A 19,595-nucleotide genomic window follows, 5' to 3' on the forward strand; every position below is an offset into this window, starting at 1 on the left:
AATTACCTGCACAAAAAAGCAACGTGAGCTTTAAAAGCGGATGTCAAGCTGACGAGTGAGACGGCTTTAATCGTGGCTTTGATCAATTTAAACCCTAAGTGTGTGCATTTGCAAACTCTTTAAATGGGTTAAAGGGATGCACCACCTTTAAAATGACACAAGTGTTGTTTGAAGCAGGATAATTCAGTGGTTTTCCACCAAGAAAGGGTCAAGAAGATTAGTAGGAACTCTACTCATTTAAAATGCAAAACAACAAAACAGTAACTGTAATCGACAACAAAGTGTGCAATTATAACCAAATGCAGGCTGGCTGCCACCTTGGACTTCAAGAACAGACTTATTTTAAACAGTTCATCACAAAAACAGCTCTTCAATATGCTGATCCATGACACTTGCCTAGTACAAAAAGTGCAGTAAAAGGCAGCCATTAACAATGAACAAATGTCATATTTTTAAAGGTAGGCTATTTGTTTTTAATCAGGATTCTAGACCAAACAAAGCTACTCCCGACTATGCACATTAATGCCACGGTGACACTTGGTTGTACTGTATATCAAGATATCAAGTATATTACAAAATTTAAATGTACTTTTGCCAGTTCAATTGGGCCTGTAGCAGTTCTATAACATCTAAGAAATGTGTGCCTAACAGTCCCTTTAACAGTTCTGTTGACATCAATCCTAGGTTTTGCTACTGGGGCAAGGTTCAATCTCAATGGCAACGCAACACTTTAGAGATGCCTAGTCGTCATTACATTGCAATTTTTTAGCATTGGCAGTTCTCTGCATGCAACCAACTTTTCCAAATTAAAATTAGCATTCAACACTAGCTTGTGAGCATGGTGCTAAGAGGGCTGCTTTTGTTAATTAGTTATGCATCCCAGTACTAAACAAAGTGTTCCTATTGCTGTTGGCTGCTACATCCATCTGGGTTTAAATAAAAGTAGACTTAGTAAACATCTAGCTTTAACCAGCTAACTCCTTTGAAATGGTTAAAAATGATACTGCCAATAGGTACTAAGCGAAATACACGGGAACACAATAAATGTGAACGACCTTATATCCCTGTTGAGACAAAGAAAAACAGTTGTATTTCCATAGGAGCCAAATACTGAAGCACCAAATTCATGCATTATATTTACACCCTAAAAAGTCTACATTGCCTAATTCGCCTCACCACTGATCATCTTACATCACTTTAAATAAGGTTTATTGAAAAAGACAGGTAACAATTTCATTAATAAACCTCTCACACCAATAAAACTAACATTCTCAAATCATATTAAACAGGGGTGCACATTACTTTTTTGGTCTGGTTCTCAAGGGACCACCTGGAGATGCTGCTTATCCTACAAGCTGTCTAAATGTAATATAACTATTTGTTCACTGTGGAAATTAAATATAGGTTCATCATTGTTAAATCTGTATTTTATTTATATTTTATTACGATTAATAACACAGACAACAGCAGGAATATTAGACTGCTCTCACTCTCAAGTGTCCGAATGCACGGACAGAATATAATGACACACATCTAGTTTCTTACTCAAAAATTGTTCACTTATGATAAAACTGAGTGAATACTTGCAGAGAAGGGTATTTTGAAATAATTCTGTGTGTAGGAGTCCTTTCAAGCGCGAGTAAACTTGAAAGAGGAATCAATTCAGTGTTCAGCGCAGTCTTGAAACAAATATATGATGGTTAATCTTAGCAGTCAATTCCCGAATCACATACATGCAAAACCGTAGGGCCTGGTCCGTACGGATCAACTGCGATCCGTTGTACCCAATAATTAATGAACACACTTATCATCGTGATTACTATTTTACCAGAGATGGAGAAAACTCCTACTCCAATAAATAAAGTGTGTGTGTGTGTCCCTGTCCCCAAAAATGTTGGTACTCAAGAGCTTCCCTCCATGTTTTCTGCTGTGCAACATTTATTTATACCACACATGCACACCAGTTATGTGCACCCCTGCATATAAACGCTCCACTGATGTAAACAAGAAAATGATTGTTAAGATTACATTATTCTTCAAATGACAGATGTTACTACCCTTAATTTCAATTTCCTCCAATATTTTTGCTGCCCACTATTACATTAAATTACAATGTTGTTTAGGAGCTCGGACCAGCATACAAGCTAAATGAAACACCTAATTTTTTGTATCATTTTGTTCTAAGCAAGAACATTGGAACCAAATGGAAATTACAAAAATAGCAGCAGCTAATTTAGACATATCCACTATCTGCTCTTCTACTAGTACACAGGGAAGATGCAGTTCATACAGGCACATATGGGTTTTGAGGGGGTTTCAACATCCAAAAGATTTATTGCTGTATCTTCTAACCAAATTAAGAAAAAAAGATAATTCAAAAGAGTGATCATATATAATTAGAAATGAACAGTCTTCATTATCCAACATGAGTGTGTGCTATTAACATTGAGATTTTGCACTGAATTATTCACCTGAAAATGTTAATGAATGTGCTAGGAAACATGGAAAGAGAGAGTCTAAGAGGGAACTAATCTGAAATGTCATTATGACACATAGCATTTATGAACTTCAGCCTCAAGTGCATAACACAATATTCTGGTTGATCAAGGATGGCCAAAGCTCTTCTTACGCTCTTAAAAATAAACGTTCTTTATAGGCACCTATGAATAACCTTTAACATCCATGGAGCTGTTCACTAAAATGTTGTTTGGGAACCAAAAATGTTTTTTCTATTGCATTTCTATGAAACACACTCTTTTGGAACAGTTATTTGTATGAGTGTAGCATCAAGAATTGCATAATGGACAAATTTTCCCAAGGAACTGCCTCCACATCTATCTCCGCATTTGTGGTATTCCTAATCACCATAAACTGCCTTACATGGGTGTTTCCCCTGAATTTACTGAGATCCACTGAATGTTGATTAATTGGTCAACAAAGACCGTGCAATAGCAGAACCATGTCTAGACCTGTAACCTCTGCTAATATGTACATGAACCGCCTGCCAAGCTCTCCTCTGTGTTGACGGTTGACGTGTACTCCTCTGAGAGGATTGCGGTAAATAAAAGGATGATAAAGCGATGAGAGCGGGGTGAGACATCTCGCGTGCGAGGGTGCCGGTGCTGTGTGAAAACCCCTTTGATCAAACGCGCCGACGATGCACAGCTCCATCTCAAGGAGTGAATCCCCTGGGGAAGGTTTGTTGTCTTTCTTTTGTCAAGATCCCGTCTGTCTTTGACTACCTGTGTGGCTGGTGACACGTGAAGTCAATGAAGCCTCAGACATGCAAACAAGTCTCGCAAGGGTGAATGCCTAAACCACAAACACAAGGACCATGAGAAAAGACAAACCACAAGAGCACCAGCGAACCCACAAAAGCTTGAAAGTCTGAATAAATACACAGTAGCCCAAGGCTAACCAAAAGAAACACACAAAATTGTCCATTGCTCAAGACAACAAAACCCACTATGACTAGAACTTCATCAGAATGCAAGATAAACCCTGTATAAATGCAACATGCCTGAAGGTGAAAGGCAATAGCTATTGCACAATACAAGCCAAAGGGAAAAAAAAAGGAAAAAATGTTGGCCTGACCATGACTTTAGACTTCAAATAAGGTCAAGGAATATCAAAACTGACTGCAGCAGAGCAAATTATCCTTTCCAAAAGAAAAACTGTGATTCTGAAGACGTAAACGAATTTGTATCGCCATGACATGACATTCATTTGGCATCTGCAAGACCTTTAAGCAACCCCTAACCCACAAAGACCTTTCATCAAGCCACAATAAACTGTCTGCAGTGAGCATGACATGCAAATGTTGATATTGCCAAGGTGTGATCTGTAACATTACATGATATTTTATTCATGTTCTTTTTGAGAAAAGTTATTCTTGGAAAGCTACAGGGGTTTCTGGAGGGTTATCATGGGTTATTTAGTGCCTGACAGTAATGTATAGTGATGCATACCGTTACATTGGTGAAAATAATATCGGTGCATCCCTCTTAATGCGTGTATGTTCAAAGCAAAAAAGAGATGCAAAGGTAAAAAATTATGTGCAAAATCTTCATCTCGTAGGCTCTTCCGTAAACAGCCTGGTTGCAGCTAACGCCAAAAAATGAATTGAATATCCTTAATTTGCTTCTCTAATTTCAATACACAAAAGAAAAAATGAAACCCAACCTAACTAAAGAACAAATTAAGGTATCAAATTCCATGTGACAATACGATGTTTTGTAGCTGACATTTACAAGAACAATGCCACAGCTCAAGCACTTGTGTCCATATGGAGCCTGTGGCGTAATATCCCATAGTGTTCGGTTTGACATAGATTGACACCCTGCGGATCACCGAGACTGGGGAAATTAACTATTAAACAACTGCCTCTGTTTAAATATTCATTCTTATCCTGAACACCGTGAAATAGGCCATTGAACAGCCTGTGTGCCACCGTGCCATCTGATCAGAGATCACCCACTGATTAAGAGTCTGTCTTTTCACGCCACCCTCCCCAATGGATTCAAAGCTTATGGCAGAAATGAAAGCGGAGGTGACTCATCCCTATTGTTAAAGAAGAAGTGTTAAAACAGGCTCTTAATTTAAACATCTAATGAATGGAGGGATCACCTTGGTGTTAATATCTTCCTCAGACACGTTTTCACCTCTGAAAAAAAGGTGGTCTCGCTTTAAGCGGTCATTCACCAGGATGGCAAAAATGCACTTTCAAGGAGCTGGTCACATTGTACGGTGGAACTAATGTGATTACCGACAGAATTAAAAGATTCATAAATAATTGATATAGTACAGCATGAACCCCTAAGCAAGCACCATTGGCACATTTTGGGCAATCTTAATAGAGTTGTCATTGAGGTTTTGGAGTCTTACCATGCAAGAAAAAAGCTAAAACATTAAAAAGGATAGAACAGGACGTCTTTAAAAAGCCGCTCTAATGCCAGCCGGTCTTGCTTTGAGGATGCAGTGGCAGTAAAACTACAGACCACAATGTCGTAATGCCGGTGGAATTTGCAACCCGTTTGAAAATGTATCATCTGTCACTGCATCTCATGGGGCAACAGATAAAACTGCAGGATGGGGTGCTTCAAAATGAGACGGGCTGGTATGATGTCTTAGGGGGCATCTGGTTACAACTTATGGTTTCTCCAGAGGTTCTGAAAAGCAGCGCAAGACCCCTAATGTGAAGAACGATGGTAACAGGTCACGAGGGACAGAAAGAGCTGTCAAGAATGCCAGAGCTTTAACAGTTGGGTCCAGAGAGGGAGGGGTTACAACTCACAGATATCCCAAAACTTTAGACATGTGGCCCAAATTAATATTTGAAAGACGCTGTCAGCTAACATGAGACAGACTTCAAATAGTAATGGGTTAAATATATACATCAACACTGAAAATAAATGTTACTTGAGCAGCAAATCAGCATATTAGAATGATTTCTGAAGTATAATGTGACACTGAAGACTGGAGTAATGATGCTGTAAATTCAGCTTTGCTGAGCAAGTGTTCGCTGGCGACCAAAATGCATACAGACATACAAGGTGTGTTTCTGAAAGGGTCATTTCAAAATGCAAAACAATTTTGAGACTAAATCAATGTTAGATTTTAATGATAGTCATCAAAACATAAACAAAGCCGTTCATTCCTCCTAATGATCATGTTTTATGTTCCAGTATTTCCTTCCAATTTTCTCTCTCGCTCTCACTCGGTTACAGTACATTGCTTTTGAAGCAGCCACCCTACGCATGCAAATATGGATTTTAAAAATGCATGGAAACTACAAGCAGGCGCCAATCACTCTACTGTCTATGCCACACAAGATTAAGGGTGAGATGCTTGCAGTCAGAACAAGAAGCCTCATGGGATAGTGGTTCCCCTATTTACAGGAACATGCACACAAAAAAAACATTCTTGCTGTCAGATATGGAGATGTGATTACTTGTTTTTCTTGTGATGAGTCCTGTTCTAGTTGATCTGATGAAGTTAGGTCGTCCCTTATCCAAGACGTTTTTCTTTATAGATTAGGCATTAAAAATTCATAGCGGAATCCTTAGAGAAGACACAATCCGTCTGAATAGATGCAAAAACATAACAATGACAAGCCGATGTAAATCACTTTTGATTGTATTGCTTTCTTTTCAAAATCAGCAATTCTGTGGGAACTATTACAATTAACATTATTAAGGGAAGCAGAAAGAGGGATGTTAAGCACTTGTACAACCCTGATCAAACGAGGGACACAACAGGAATTAATGTTTTACAGAGCCATAAATTACTTCAGAGTGTGATTTGATATGCTGCTTCTCGGAGTCACACATTTAAATTTGCATCTGAATATCTCCCGAGAGCTCGTCAATTGAAGTAGAAGGTGCAGAACCTCCTGAAGGTTTAGATCATTTCATATCAGCGGGAATTTACAAGATTATTTCAACATAGAAACCCCAGAATAAACTATGAACGCATGTTTAAATGTTTTTGAGATGATTAGCATCATTGCAAAAAGGTCCAAAATTTAAGCTACTGTGATGGGATGGAGCAATTAAGATGATTAAATAATCATGTATAATTACACTCAGGTTTCATTCTGCTCACATCTTCAACAAAGAGATGAGATCATTAACGATCATTAACTGTACAGTGTCAGAATAACTCTTAACCCTCCTGATGAGTTTCATGTTTCTGTTGTTAATTTAAGTACAAACTACACTACTTTTGGGAACAAATTAATCACCACACCCTATAATAGATTAAAGAAAAAAGACAGACAATTAAATAGTTAAATCAAAACTATTTGTAAGCCTTAAAAAGTCATTCAAATACTTTTGTTTATTGCCATAACAGCATCTATGGCTATTTTCATGGCAAGATTGATGTAGTTTAAAAGAAACAAATAGTGGTAACAAATTAGTTTTGAAAGACAACAACTGACAAACTCATCATCATTATAACATCATTGTAACATAAGATTTAGGATTGTTCCTGGTGAACATTTTTGAAAACATCCATTAGAGAACTTTCTTAATAAAAACGTTGCATAGTGGCATTTAAAGCAGTAAATTCCAACAAAATATGTTTTATAGATAAAGGAGTCTGACAAAAATTACATGTTAGGAGTACATAAATTAAAATATCGGTACACATCATTTATAGAATAAAACTTAAAAATATAAGAACAATATCTTATGATTAAAAAGGTAATTTCATAATTCATACATAATGTATAATTATAATAATTCATAATAATAATAATAATAATCCTGTATCATTTCTAACTGTATTATTAATATTAGGACTTTAAGAAACGTGTGGACCTGAACCTAAGTCTTTGCAATTACACAGGGTTTCTTAATACTGTCTAGTTGTTTAGTCTTTCAAACAACCCACCCACTAGTTGACGATAATAGGTAGTTTTGCACATACCTAAAAGAAGACAGGCAACAAAGGCGAGGTGAGGCACAGAGAAGGGGGTCAGGGAATTAGATGTGTTATTCTTCGGCTTGTCAGACACTGTTGATGCTCTAGTGTGCATGCCATCCTCTGACGACCCACCGCAGACTCACACCCGTCTATCTCGACAGGGGATATGACACAAAACCACCCCTCAAATACCAGGACAGGATTTACAAAAACAACACTGAGTTGACACCTCACAAAAAAAAGGTGGTGGGAAAAATGTGACTGTGTCCTCGTTGGTCAGAGGCTGCGCAAAAAGTATTTTCTTTGCTGTGGCCCCTTCACCCGACTGACGATTTTTAACCTTTAGCTTGGGAAAAAAGCCTCTTTTAACTCAATTATCAAATTAAGTGGAATTCAGGGTAAAGTTTTCATAGCAATCATCAACAGAACACCCATGAAGCTCTATTTAGGCTGACCCCAAAGCTACATCATCACAATAGCAGATTAAGAGTGTGCTGCTTAACGCAAGTAAAATATATCATGATTTTCACACAAAAAATATTAAGAAGCACTTAACTAATGAAAATAATTCCATGATAATGATTTAAAAAATAATTCCATGATAATGATTAAAAAAATAATTCCTGAGTGGGAAATCAAAATTTTCGAATGATTTATAAAGGATGTGACGACAAATATTTAGCTTTTGATTAAATAAATGTTAGCTTGGAAAGCATAAGAGATTTCTTTCCATAAGCATAAGAGTATTTGAGTAGCATACGCATAAGAGTATTTGATTACTGTTCAAAAGTTTGGGGTCTGTACAATTATTTTTTCTTTTGAAAGATAGTGTATATTAGGCTTGCTGCGGCAGTCTGTGTTACCGGTGTTACACATTGTTTGGCTGTACACTGATTACATTACATGGCCACCTGGCACCACAGCACTGCCTCCACTGTCGTTTTACTTTTTTATAGAAATAACCATTTAGTTCAGTTAAACAATGGACGCTACAATTATAAACTGAAAGTGTCTGCTCTGCTCCATGCAGCACATTGCAGCAGGAATCAGATTTCACTCATCAAAAGCCTTTTTAGCTCTGCTGAAAACGCCTAGTTGTGGGCGCTTGAGAGCATTTTGGCAGCGCAGTGTTTTTTTCAGCAGGTGAGACGCTTTGCTTGCTATGATCCGGAATATCTGCGCAAGTGTTCCTGCGCAAGCATCTCATTTCACAGATAGTTTGTTTCTGTATTGTTTCTATATAAAAATGTTGATACAATGTAAAGTATTAGCTCTGGCTCTTGTTTAAAATAATTTTGTTCTGTTACTATACTTGGCCAAGCAAGATGTGGCGGTTGGTCGGTGTGGTCCTGAACAGATCCTGAGCGTCATTGACAAAAACCTTATCTTGTAAAATGTCTCAGTACCGCCACTCCCTATACACAAGACAAGAGTATGCATGATCACAACCATACCTAATCTATATGACATGTAAATATAATGGAAATGACAACCTGTTAGTCCATCCATTGAAGGACAGGGGATGCATCTCAGAAAAATGTCAAAATACACTAACATTTTCTTCCTATTTACAGGTGAAACAAAAAATGTGAATATTGTGCAAAAATTAATTTCAGTAATTCAACATAAAAGGTGAAACTAATATATTATATAGACTAATTACATTCAAAGTGAGATATTTCAAGCCTTTATTTGTTATAATTTTGATGATTATGGCTTACAGCTATGAAAACCTTTTCACAATATTCTAATTTTGAATTTGGGGTTTTCATAAGCTGTTTAAAAATAATAACAAATAAAGGATTGAAATATCTCACTTTGCATGTAATGAGTCTATATAACATATTAGTTTCACCTTTTAAGTTGAATTACTGAAATAAATGAATGTTTGCACGATATTTTTGCACTAATTTTTCGAGTTTCACCTGTATTATTGAAAGATCTAAATCCAAAATCACAAAAGACGTAACTGTATGTGAAATATAAAGATACAACTGAACATTGTGTCCCTTGGCAGAATGCAGTATCAACTTTGGATGGCCATTGTTAGGGGATTCTGGGTTTTTACAGCATTCCTGACAGTTTCCAAACAAGGTTACATTGAAATAAGAAACCACAAAATTGCAATGTAACTTCAGGAAATACTCCAAGGAACCAAAGGCTAAAAGCTACATCCACTAATTCCCAGGCCTGTCTTTCTCGTCTCAAAGTAAATCTCATCATGGCCACAAGTAAACACAAACAGAGACGAACTCGACTGGCTCCTGAGACACCAAAAATCAGCTGCTTGGTGTTTGATGTTCAATCCACAGACAGCAGAGCTTAACGGGATACACCTTAACTTTGATTTGTTTGTCGTATGTTTAGTGGACTCTACAAGCTTGAAAAGGATCATCTTTGATCACAGCAAACCGCACGGGGGTGGCAGGGATGTTTTATAATGGGGAGGGAAAAAAAACTGGCACCACATCTAAGGACGTCATTCTTCTTTTATTTTACTCTCTGGAGTTATAAAAACCAAAAGGATGAGTTAAGAGCGGGGATCAGTTACCGCCAGGTATGGGTGTGCCCAAGACTCGTCACATTATACAAGATGAGTCAGGACTAGGAGAATAAGATCAGAGAGTTACTACAATGACCACATGGCACATGATTTGTGGCGTTCCAACAGTTGCTTGATTTTACTACGAAACAACAAAAAAAAGCTCATATTCACAAAGCCAACGAGAAAGAACAGCGTTCATCGCATAGATGGCACTCTAAATAAATGCAATAAAATCAGAATGACTTTCATTAGCCAAGTGAAGTGTAATGTAAAACTGTATAGGGTATACACACCAGGAATTTGTCTTTGTACAAGCTGCTAGTAGATATGATGACAATCACGTCACAGTTTCTGCATGCACACAGATCTCTAAGACTTTAAAAAGAGCTTGAGGCTTCAGGAACAAAGAGACAGACTGTATACTATATCACTTATTCTGTTGCACTGTGTGTGTTTGAACAGCGTAAACAAATCTGCCATCAGGTACCCGGTGTAATTTACATCCAAAACTTGCTATTTAATCCACACTTACAAATAAAACAATACACTCTGCATTATGTTTATTTCTAGTGGGAGATGATTGTATCCATTGCAAAACAGCATTTTCTCTGGGATTAAAACCTTGACCTTGGTGTCACTAGTGGGTCTGATTTACAGAATTTACAGCATTTTGGGTGGTATAAGCCAATGAATGTGTCAGCTAGTAAATATGTTGCTAAACTAGACTACTTTAAACAATGTATATGCAAAGGTAGCAATGAAACGTGGAGTAATGTGAAAATACAAAGCGAGATGCATCAAAGTAAAGACAAGAACGTTACTATGTTATTATGAACTATTATTTACAATGGAAGGGGAGCTTGTTTGTGTACAGTTGGCAAACAAAACCTGTAAGATTGCATCAACACAGAATTCAAATGACTTCTAGTCTATTTTAGTGCCCTTTTTGAAAAAAAGCCAGTCATCCAATCAGATTTCAGTCCAAATTTTAGAATTACGGTTTAGAATCTTTCATTTTTAACTTTGTTCTGTGTTATTATGATATAATTGCAGTATATTATAATATTAATGCGATGAAGTGATATATGATTTTGGTCAGACCGCCCACCTTTACAGGCTACTATGATGGCAATTATATTTCTATGCATGTACACATCAGTGGATGCGAAACCAAACGACAGCTTTGAGTAGGAGGCGAGACAGAGGGGCCAAACGGGCTCTTTCCATACTGTAACGTGTGGAGTGAAGACTCCGTGCAGATGCCAACCGCTTGCCACAAGAAAGCCCGCTCCACAGCCTATGGATTAAATGTCCCCAGAAAGCCTATTAGTCTCAGACTGAACCTTCAGAAACACTTGCGGAAGTCACAAGGCCATCTAGACCCCAGCAAACCAACGTATGCATCAGAAATACCCACGTTCCACTTAAATTATAAAACTAACATCTGATACCTGTGTTCCAACATGCTTTTAGGCATATAAAAGCACACATGATTGATGGACCTGTTCTAAGTACTCCATCCCTCCTCACTGTTCCTGCTCAATTAGAACTTCAAAGACGGCACATCAAACGCAACAAATTTACAGAGCGCCCATCTGTCCGCCTTCACTCGAGCCGTATTCGCCCATTACCTCAGCCTCTTCAGCCTCTTGGACCTTGAACCAGTTTCATTGTAAAACACGCTTAAAGACCAGGTGAGTGCTGCGCAAAAACGTCAATTATACCTAATCAAACTTTTCCTCATCTTAATAACATCAAAAATGACTTGGAGAATGAGTTGGCTTCTTCGCTGTAAGATTTCTTTAAACCTTTCATGCCTATCCAAGTTTCCCCCCCATGTTTTTTTAACTCATATGAATCACTAATTTAGCATCAATTCAAATGTGCAGTCTGTTATTCAGCATGCTAATAATCAGCAGGGTTCTGACCCATTTTAATCAATGAACTATTAAAACTTGAAAATGCATGATTATTAGATGAGGATTTAAAAACATGATTTTATAGAGATTACACAAACAAGAAAATTATTTCTGTCAAACATAATAATGTAGTAACATAGAAAAGTTCTTATTTAAATAGGCTTCATTTTTTTATGCAAAGATATATATTTTTTAAACGTACATAAAATATAAAAATACACAACAGGTCAAAAGTTGGGATTTTTTTGATATATATATATATATATTATAGGGAAAAAATACATTAATTTGATTAAAAGTGACGGTAAAGATTTACATTATAACAAAACATTTTTATTAAATATTCCTAAAACAATGTTTTTCCACAAAAAATATTAGGTTTTAAACATTAATAACAACAAAAAGTTTCTTGAGCTACAAATCTGTATATCATAATGATTTCTAAAGAATCGTGTAATCATTTAAAAAAATTACACTTAAAAGTTATTGCTGCTGAATATTGAGCTTTGCCATCACATGAATAAAATATATTTTAAAATAGAAAATAGTTACTAATATTTCACAATATTGCTGATTTTACTGTTTGATCCAAAAAAAGTAGGCTTAGTGAGACTTTTTTTTTTATCTTACCAATCTTTTTGAGACTAATCAGGTAGAAGTGCATAATCTATTCAGAAACATTGTCAACCAAACACACCTATGCGATGTAGACAGATCACAGAAAAAGGTTAGCAATCAATCAGTCATTAAACAACTGGCCTATGAAGAAACCCAATGTTTGATGGCATTCATGTCCAACCTGAGGAGCAAATATTAGCTTGTTCGTTTCTGCACCATCTAGTCCACAGGTATGACATGCAGCCAGCATGAGGTCACACTGAGGTCAAGCTAATCTAACAACGCGGTAAAGAGTAAACGCACTGCAGAGACGTTGCCACTAAAGAGTAAAAAAAGGCCAAGTGTAGGATCTTCCTGTTAAAAATAGGTCAAGTCAGTGGTGTGATCGTGACCTTCTACAAATTACAGGCCACACCTGTGTATTGGTCAAGGAGCTGCAGGTGTTGAAGGGGTGATGTAACAGCCTTCAATTTCACTAATACTCAAGTAGGGCTGTAAGAATAGATCTATAAACTTGAATATCGCGATATGTTTGACTTTATACAACAGATATAGATGCTTTATATCTAGCAGGTTTTCAGTAATAAATATATTAAAAAAAACAGTATCATGCAGTCATGGAGTGGACTATATTTTCTGTTATTAACTTGATAAATTAAAAAAATGCTATTCTTTTGCATATTGCATAATTGCTATATTATACATATACTATACACATATTAGATCCTCTTCCTAAAAAAAACAAGAAATATTGCAAAATATCAACTTTCTTACTGTAATAATCGCAATATATCATATTTTAACCCCTGTATTGTGATACACATCGTATCGCCAGATTCTTGGCGATACACCGCCCTACTCTTGAGTCATGAAGAGCCTTACTGCACAGAACGTGCCCTGCTTTGAGCAGAAAGCTGATTACGGATGGAGCAAACCAGAGCACATACAACGTGCGTCTCTCGCTCTGTTTCTTTTCATTCTAGCTCTGCAAGTGCTTTCATCTGAAAAGCATCAGAGCAACACAGCTAATCTTGCCTAATGTATTTTTTTTTTTAGATACGCAGCAGGAGTGGAATGCAAAAGACTCTACAATTGGCTCATTTAAGCACTGATTTAAGCACTGATTTCTTTTCTCTCCCTCTAAACGAACGACAAAGTGCACTGTGAGAGCCCATATCGACTGTTTGTGTCCCGTGTTTGTGTAACACACAATGAAACTCTGCTGGGCATTGCGGGACTCCCTGAAGTCAAGCCAACACTCCAATGAGACTTCATCCATCTAGCTGTACACAAGCAAAACAATAGCAAAATCAACAGACCGCCAAGTAGGCAATTACTCCGGCTGGAATGCTTGAGCAGAGTTGAGGTTAAGTACCAAAACTAGCGGGTAATACATTTCTAACCATCTACAACAGGATTTATGTGGTCTGCCGTGGGCCTGCATCATCACATCTAGCCAAACTCCGGCCATCACATTTTTAGAGATCATCTAGTTTTGCAATTTATGGATAATAAACCAAATTAACCAATATAAAAGCCACAATGCAAGTACATTTATGTTACTGTGAATGTAAAGGCCACTACTAGTAGTGTATCTAGAGTACAGAGAAACAATTCTTCACAGTACACAGTCCAATTAAAGTCAGTAGGTTGATTTCAGAAATTACGGATCCACTTACAAAGCTGTCAGTACACTTTAATTACGCAATAATTAATAATAATAAACACATTTTGTATATATGTTTTACTATTAGGACCGATAAATGCAAAAGAATGCACTGTAAGATTATTTTCAGCATAACGAAGCAGATTTTACATCCAAATTCTCATTACTATAATGTGTGTTACAGTGTCTCTCAATACTTGCACTGATGATTCATTATGGCATTATTTTTTAATGTATTACAGTAAAATGTATTTTAACGTTTTAAATCAAACTAATAAAATGTAAGGGCAGTTTAACAATCACCAGGATGTATAATTTATTATGTAGAATACATTTTTATATATTTTAATTATTACTTAGTGGAAATTGCAGTAAATTGCAAGAGACAACTTCTCACGTTGAGCACACGAATGCGTGTGTATATTTATTTATCAGAAAAACACTGAAACTCAAAATGGCGCTGACAGGCGTCTCACGTCATCACGCATTCAGAACATTTAAAGGGACCGCGATCCCTGAACAGTCATGAAGAAACACGCTAAGAACAAAGTGCTGCGTTAATAATCAACAGTGTATAGAACTACGCTTAGGCCTAACAACAAAGGTGAATTATGTGTGTCACATTAACTACAACTTATTAAAATAATGAGAATACTGTTACAATAATGCAAATTGGTCAAATATGTTAACTGTTCTCAAATTAATTTTATGACACACAAAAAAATCTTAAGGGTCCTAATAGAAGAAAAAACATATTTATTTTATTCCCTACAGATTTTAGGAGTGAAATGTAACCTGAACACCGCTTTGTGAGATTGACCCTGGTAACATTTATGTTAATGTGGCTTAGCAGGTGTCAGTAATCCAAAAATCTCCAAGTACATGGTGATTAATCATTCTGATTGAATTAATCACAGTATCCACACGTACCATACATTTCAGATATAAAAGTACACAAGATCAGACATGCACAGCTTTAAATACACACGTGCATACATACACACACACACAAAATGAAATGGTCTATCACTTGCTAGCATATTCCAGCTGGATGTCAGGTCGCTTGGCTTTATGTGTTGTGTTTGGTCGAGACACGTTCTGCTGAGCGTGCAGTTATTTCATGAAAGTGCATGGGGTGACTGACCTGATTGATGGAATTGGCTGTACAGGAAGAGAGACCTGTTCCGACCGAAGCCATCAAAAAAGTGACAGGGTCAAAGGGTACTGGAGCCATAGCAAAGCCAGCAGCTGCCGTAGTAACCACAAGAGCTACGGGGGGGGAAAAGAAAGTAAGGTTAGTTGAGTTTCTACGACAAAAATAAAACATTATACAGAGCATATAAGTTGAATTCTCATCACTAATATAATATTATCATTTCAAAAAATTAGAACATTTTAAAGGATAAAACCTGTCAAAGTACTTCATGGGCTACGACTATTTTTTGAACTGATTATATGATTAACCATACCATAGGAAAGCAATTAAACGTAATACAAATTAATCATCAGGCAAGTCAGCGCTGACTTCTTTTTTTAAGATCAGAACTTTCCATGAAATCCAAGATCAGCAGTTTAGCTTTAATTACTGCAAAAGTCATATGTTCAATTAACAATGTGTATCTTATATTGCAATATGGCATACAATATATCATAAATACAAAATATAAACATATTATACCTGTTAATTTAATTTTGGAGAGCCGTGCGTAAATCCCTGGTAAATCACTGTATTCAACCCTTGACTCCTTCCACTGCCGAGCCTCCAAGCGGGCTGCTCTGGTCGCCTCTGGTTCATCCTGGATGTTCTTCGAGTCACATGGCGGCACCACAGTACCTGGCTCAGGCTTTAAGGCTGGGATCTGCTGAACCTGTCTGACCAACGAATCATCTCGATCCTCCAGTGCAGAGGCGACAGGCTCCTGCTTGGGTCTCGCTCTCTGGCAGACACCACCGATGCTCTTCACATACTGTGGGAAGAGGGAAGAAATAAATACATATAAAAAAAAACATGAATACACAAATTTGATAATTCTCAATTTCATCAGTTAATTCTGTTATAACATGATTTGCAATAAATTTTAAATTAAAGTAAGTAATATTACAAAGAAAAAATTATTCTCCAGCAATGGTATTATGGAAAAGCAGACTCAAAAAATAATGAGGTAATATTCTTAAATGTTTTTAGAGTCTATAAACTAGGGGCTGGATGATATGGCCAAAATTTATATCACGATATATTTCTTAATTTATATGGAAAAACTGCCAAGAACGCCCACTATTAATGTCTGTACCTACAAACTTCTGAAAAATTAATTTGCCAAGTCTCTGAAACCTCCTCCTATAAAATTATATATTATTTTAGAAATAAAAATGGCACAAATAAATTATTGTTCATATTTTATTTGAATTTAGCCTTCATACAAACAAGAAATGTGAAATCATCGTCAAATAAACATAAGTTAATAACTCAACTTATTAATATCTTTAACTTTAAGCTATAGGCTAACATAGGTTGATTATATTATTCTTATAGATTGAAAAAAGTGCTTCAGCCAGGATAAAGAATATGAAAAGTGAGCACCAACAAAAACACATGTTGCTGAGGGACATTTTGAGTGTTGATGACACCCTGAATTAATTTTGATTGATGAATGTTTACATTTTTGTACGACAAAGCAGTCAGGAGAATTAACTTAGTAGATTAACGATGGAGGATTTGAACTTGAAAAACTGAGTGTACTGAGGTCTACTGACGTCTTTCCGCAGTTAAAACAACATTACTTATTATGTTAATTCATGTTTATTTGATGCTATAAATGAACTAGAAGGAAGAGATGATCGGTTCACGAGCAGCTTTAACTGATGCTCTACAGCGATCTGTCATGCACATTAAAGAGCCACAAAACGGTATTTATTGTTTAAATTTCTTGACAAAATTGCCAAATTTGAAAGTTGAGACTTTGTTTCAAATCAAAAGTAACTTGGTATGTCCTGTCTGTCGGCAAGTTGTCAGTCTCCTCTCTGCTCCACTATGTATTTTTCACTGCGTGAGAACATGGTGTGGCGTGAGAACATGGTGTGGCGTAAAAGAGGCGTAGCTTGTCGGACATAGCAACAGTAACTAAAGGGTTTGTCTTTGTGCCGTGCTGCTTATATTTATCACGCAGTAAAAATGAAAACGTAAACGTAGCCCATGCCTGTAATGTATATCGAAATATCGGAAATATGTTTAAAAATCATATCACTAAATATTGAAAAAAATTATATTGCGATATATATTGATATTGAATTATTGTCCAGCCCTACTATAAACATATAATATTTGATCAGAATTGACTAGGTCAGCATATTTATGATTATGCGTAAATAAAGGTAGCACTTCGTAGCCTACCTGTCTCTTCAGAAAGCAGAGATGCTGGAACGTGAACCATTCTGCTTGATTCTTCCTGCAGAGCTGAATCAGACTCCTGGTACTCATGTGACTCCTAGATGCATTTGCAATGAGCTTCTTCTGCACATTGACACCTACCAAACCTTCAACAAGAGAAGATATAACTTAATATTAATCGTTATTTTAATGAATGCCTGTACTGATGTATACTAATACTTCTGCAAGCTCTAACCGTATTTTTACCATTATACAAATAAAAAATAATAAAGATAAGACATTTTTAAAACGAAAAAATGTTAACTAAGATATGCTTTATCTTGATCAATCCAGTGGTCATGTATCTGACAGCCTTTCAGTGACGTCATGACAAACAACAAATGGCATCATCACATCAAATCACTCCTGCAACACTCAGGACCCAATACAGCAGTTCTTCATATGTAAATAATTAATGGACGATATACATATAAATACTAATATATACATACACACACACACTAGTATGTATGAAAATTAAAATATATCACATAATGGTCAATGTAAGTCAAATGATGATTTGCCGCAAGAAAAATATACTGCAAAGAGCAGAAAAGCACTTCTACATCAATGTCAGCGCATGTAATTAACAGAATTCCTTAAAAACCGGTTTCATATCATGTAAACTGTGTTGATATTTTAAGGTCATGCTGCTGCAGTAGCGCTTCAGTGGCTAGGCTAACCGGCTAGCATTCTTATAAAACGTCCCCCCGGAATAAACGAAAGATCACATATGATTCATTAACATAGCATAGTTATTAATACCACATGGAAGGCATTTCCAGACTCCCGTCAGTCTACAACATGGTGTTTTGAACATGTTCTTCAGGCGAACGACCGGCTACCGCTGAGTCCCCTTCACATGATGCAGCGCGCCATCTTGACCTCGCTTACGGAAGCAAAGTGTTTCCTCTGACGTGTGTCCTGCTGCTGTAGAGAAGCTTGAGCACGCGCACGGAGCAGTGTACAGTGTGACAGGCGTTTGACTATCCTAGAAAACTATCTGAAAAAGGTTATTAATATTGAAAATAAACCCAATGAAGTTAAACACATAAATTAATGCTTAAATTTGTTTTTAGCTGCGTAAATCACAACAGTGTGGCAATTATTCTGCTCTGTTTTATTATAAATTTACTTATCTTATCCTATTATTATTTTTTGTGCAATAACGAGGGGAAAGTTAAAAACTTTTGAATTGCATTGAAAACAATTATTTTAAAATATTGCACACTGACCAAATATGAAATCTCTGCCACCTGATAATAAATAAAATGTACATAATTTAAATAAAATTCATCATTAAATCTGTGGCACAAATGGAGTTTGTTTACCTCTAATAAAATTCTCTAATTCAGGGTCAGTCGCTTTCTTCCTTTCCCTGTCCTTCGCACAGCCTCTCCGCCTGCTCGATTATTTATGTTTGTGATTACACTCGTGCCAGAACTGCAATGGGCTTCTATCTAATTTCACGTCTCATGTGTGATTCATAATTTCCCAATACCAATACAATAGAGTTGTTTCAGCATCCTTTGTAGAAGCAACAGAGATACTGTTTATAATGTCTATTAAAGATCGACTAAGAAGATCAATTTCCATTTTATCAGTAAATACACTCAGACGTTCCTTGATTATCTTGGATATCTTCCTCCAGTAAAGGCCTGTTGGTTGAAACACTGCATCCAAACCCATTTCCTTGATTCATCTCATTCATTATGGCCGCTTCCTGGCCAGCCCTACCATCCTCTCCTAGCAGATTACATGATCTAATCTCACCCCCTATCCAGATGCAGCTCTGATGAATGTCAGCAATGCCTACCGGTATGTTCTAGCAGCCACAGATCATGAGCTCTATTCAGCTCCCACAGACAGGAGTTGTGCAATGAGACGGGATTGCAGCTTTGACCCTGTGAACTTTTTGAGACTGGTTTGATTTGAGATGCATGCTTTGTGTTGGTAGGTTTTGTGTATCTGAAAAGACTGTCAGAGCATGGA

General features: G+C 36.7%; 1 protein-coding gene across 2 annotated transcripts in view; it reads right to left on the reverse strand.

Moving 5' to 3' along the window:
* cox10 (cytochrome c oxidase assembly factor heme A:farnesyltransferase COX10) overlaps positions 1–18,596 on the reverse strand; it is a 39,727-nt gene extending 21,131 nt beyond the window's left edge. Inside the window, exons 1-4 of one of the 2 annotated variants that reach the window (XM_079594925.1) lie at positions 18,369–18,596; positions 17,568–17,710; positions 15,855–16,143; positions 15,321–15,445 (exon numbers count right to left, since the gene is read on the reverse strand). In XM_079594925.1, coding sequence (XP_079451051.1) covers positions 15,321–15,445; positions 15,855–16,143; positions 17,568–17,710; positions 18,369–18,423 — 612 coding nt within the window. In that variant the 5' untranslated portion in view covers positions 18,424–18,596. The remainder of the gene's footprint in view (positions 1–15,320; positions 15,446–15,854; positions 16,144–17,567; positions 17,711–18,368) is intronic. The other variant, XM_079594926.1, reaches the window with a different exon arrangement.
* Positions 18,597–19,595: the final 999 nt, after the last annotated feature.

This window comes from Phoxinus phoxinus (genome assembly GCF_949152265.1).
Source record: "Phoxinus phoxinus genome assembly, chromosome: 21".
Lineage (NCBI taxonomy): Eukaryota > Metazoa > Chordata > Actinopteri > Cypriniformes > Leuciscidae > Phoxinus > Phoxinus phoxinus.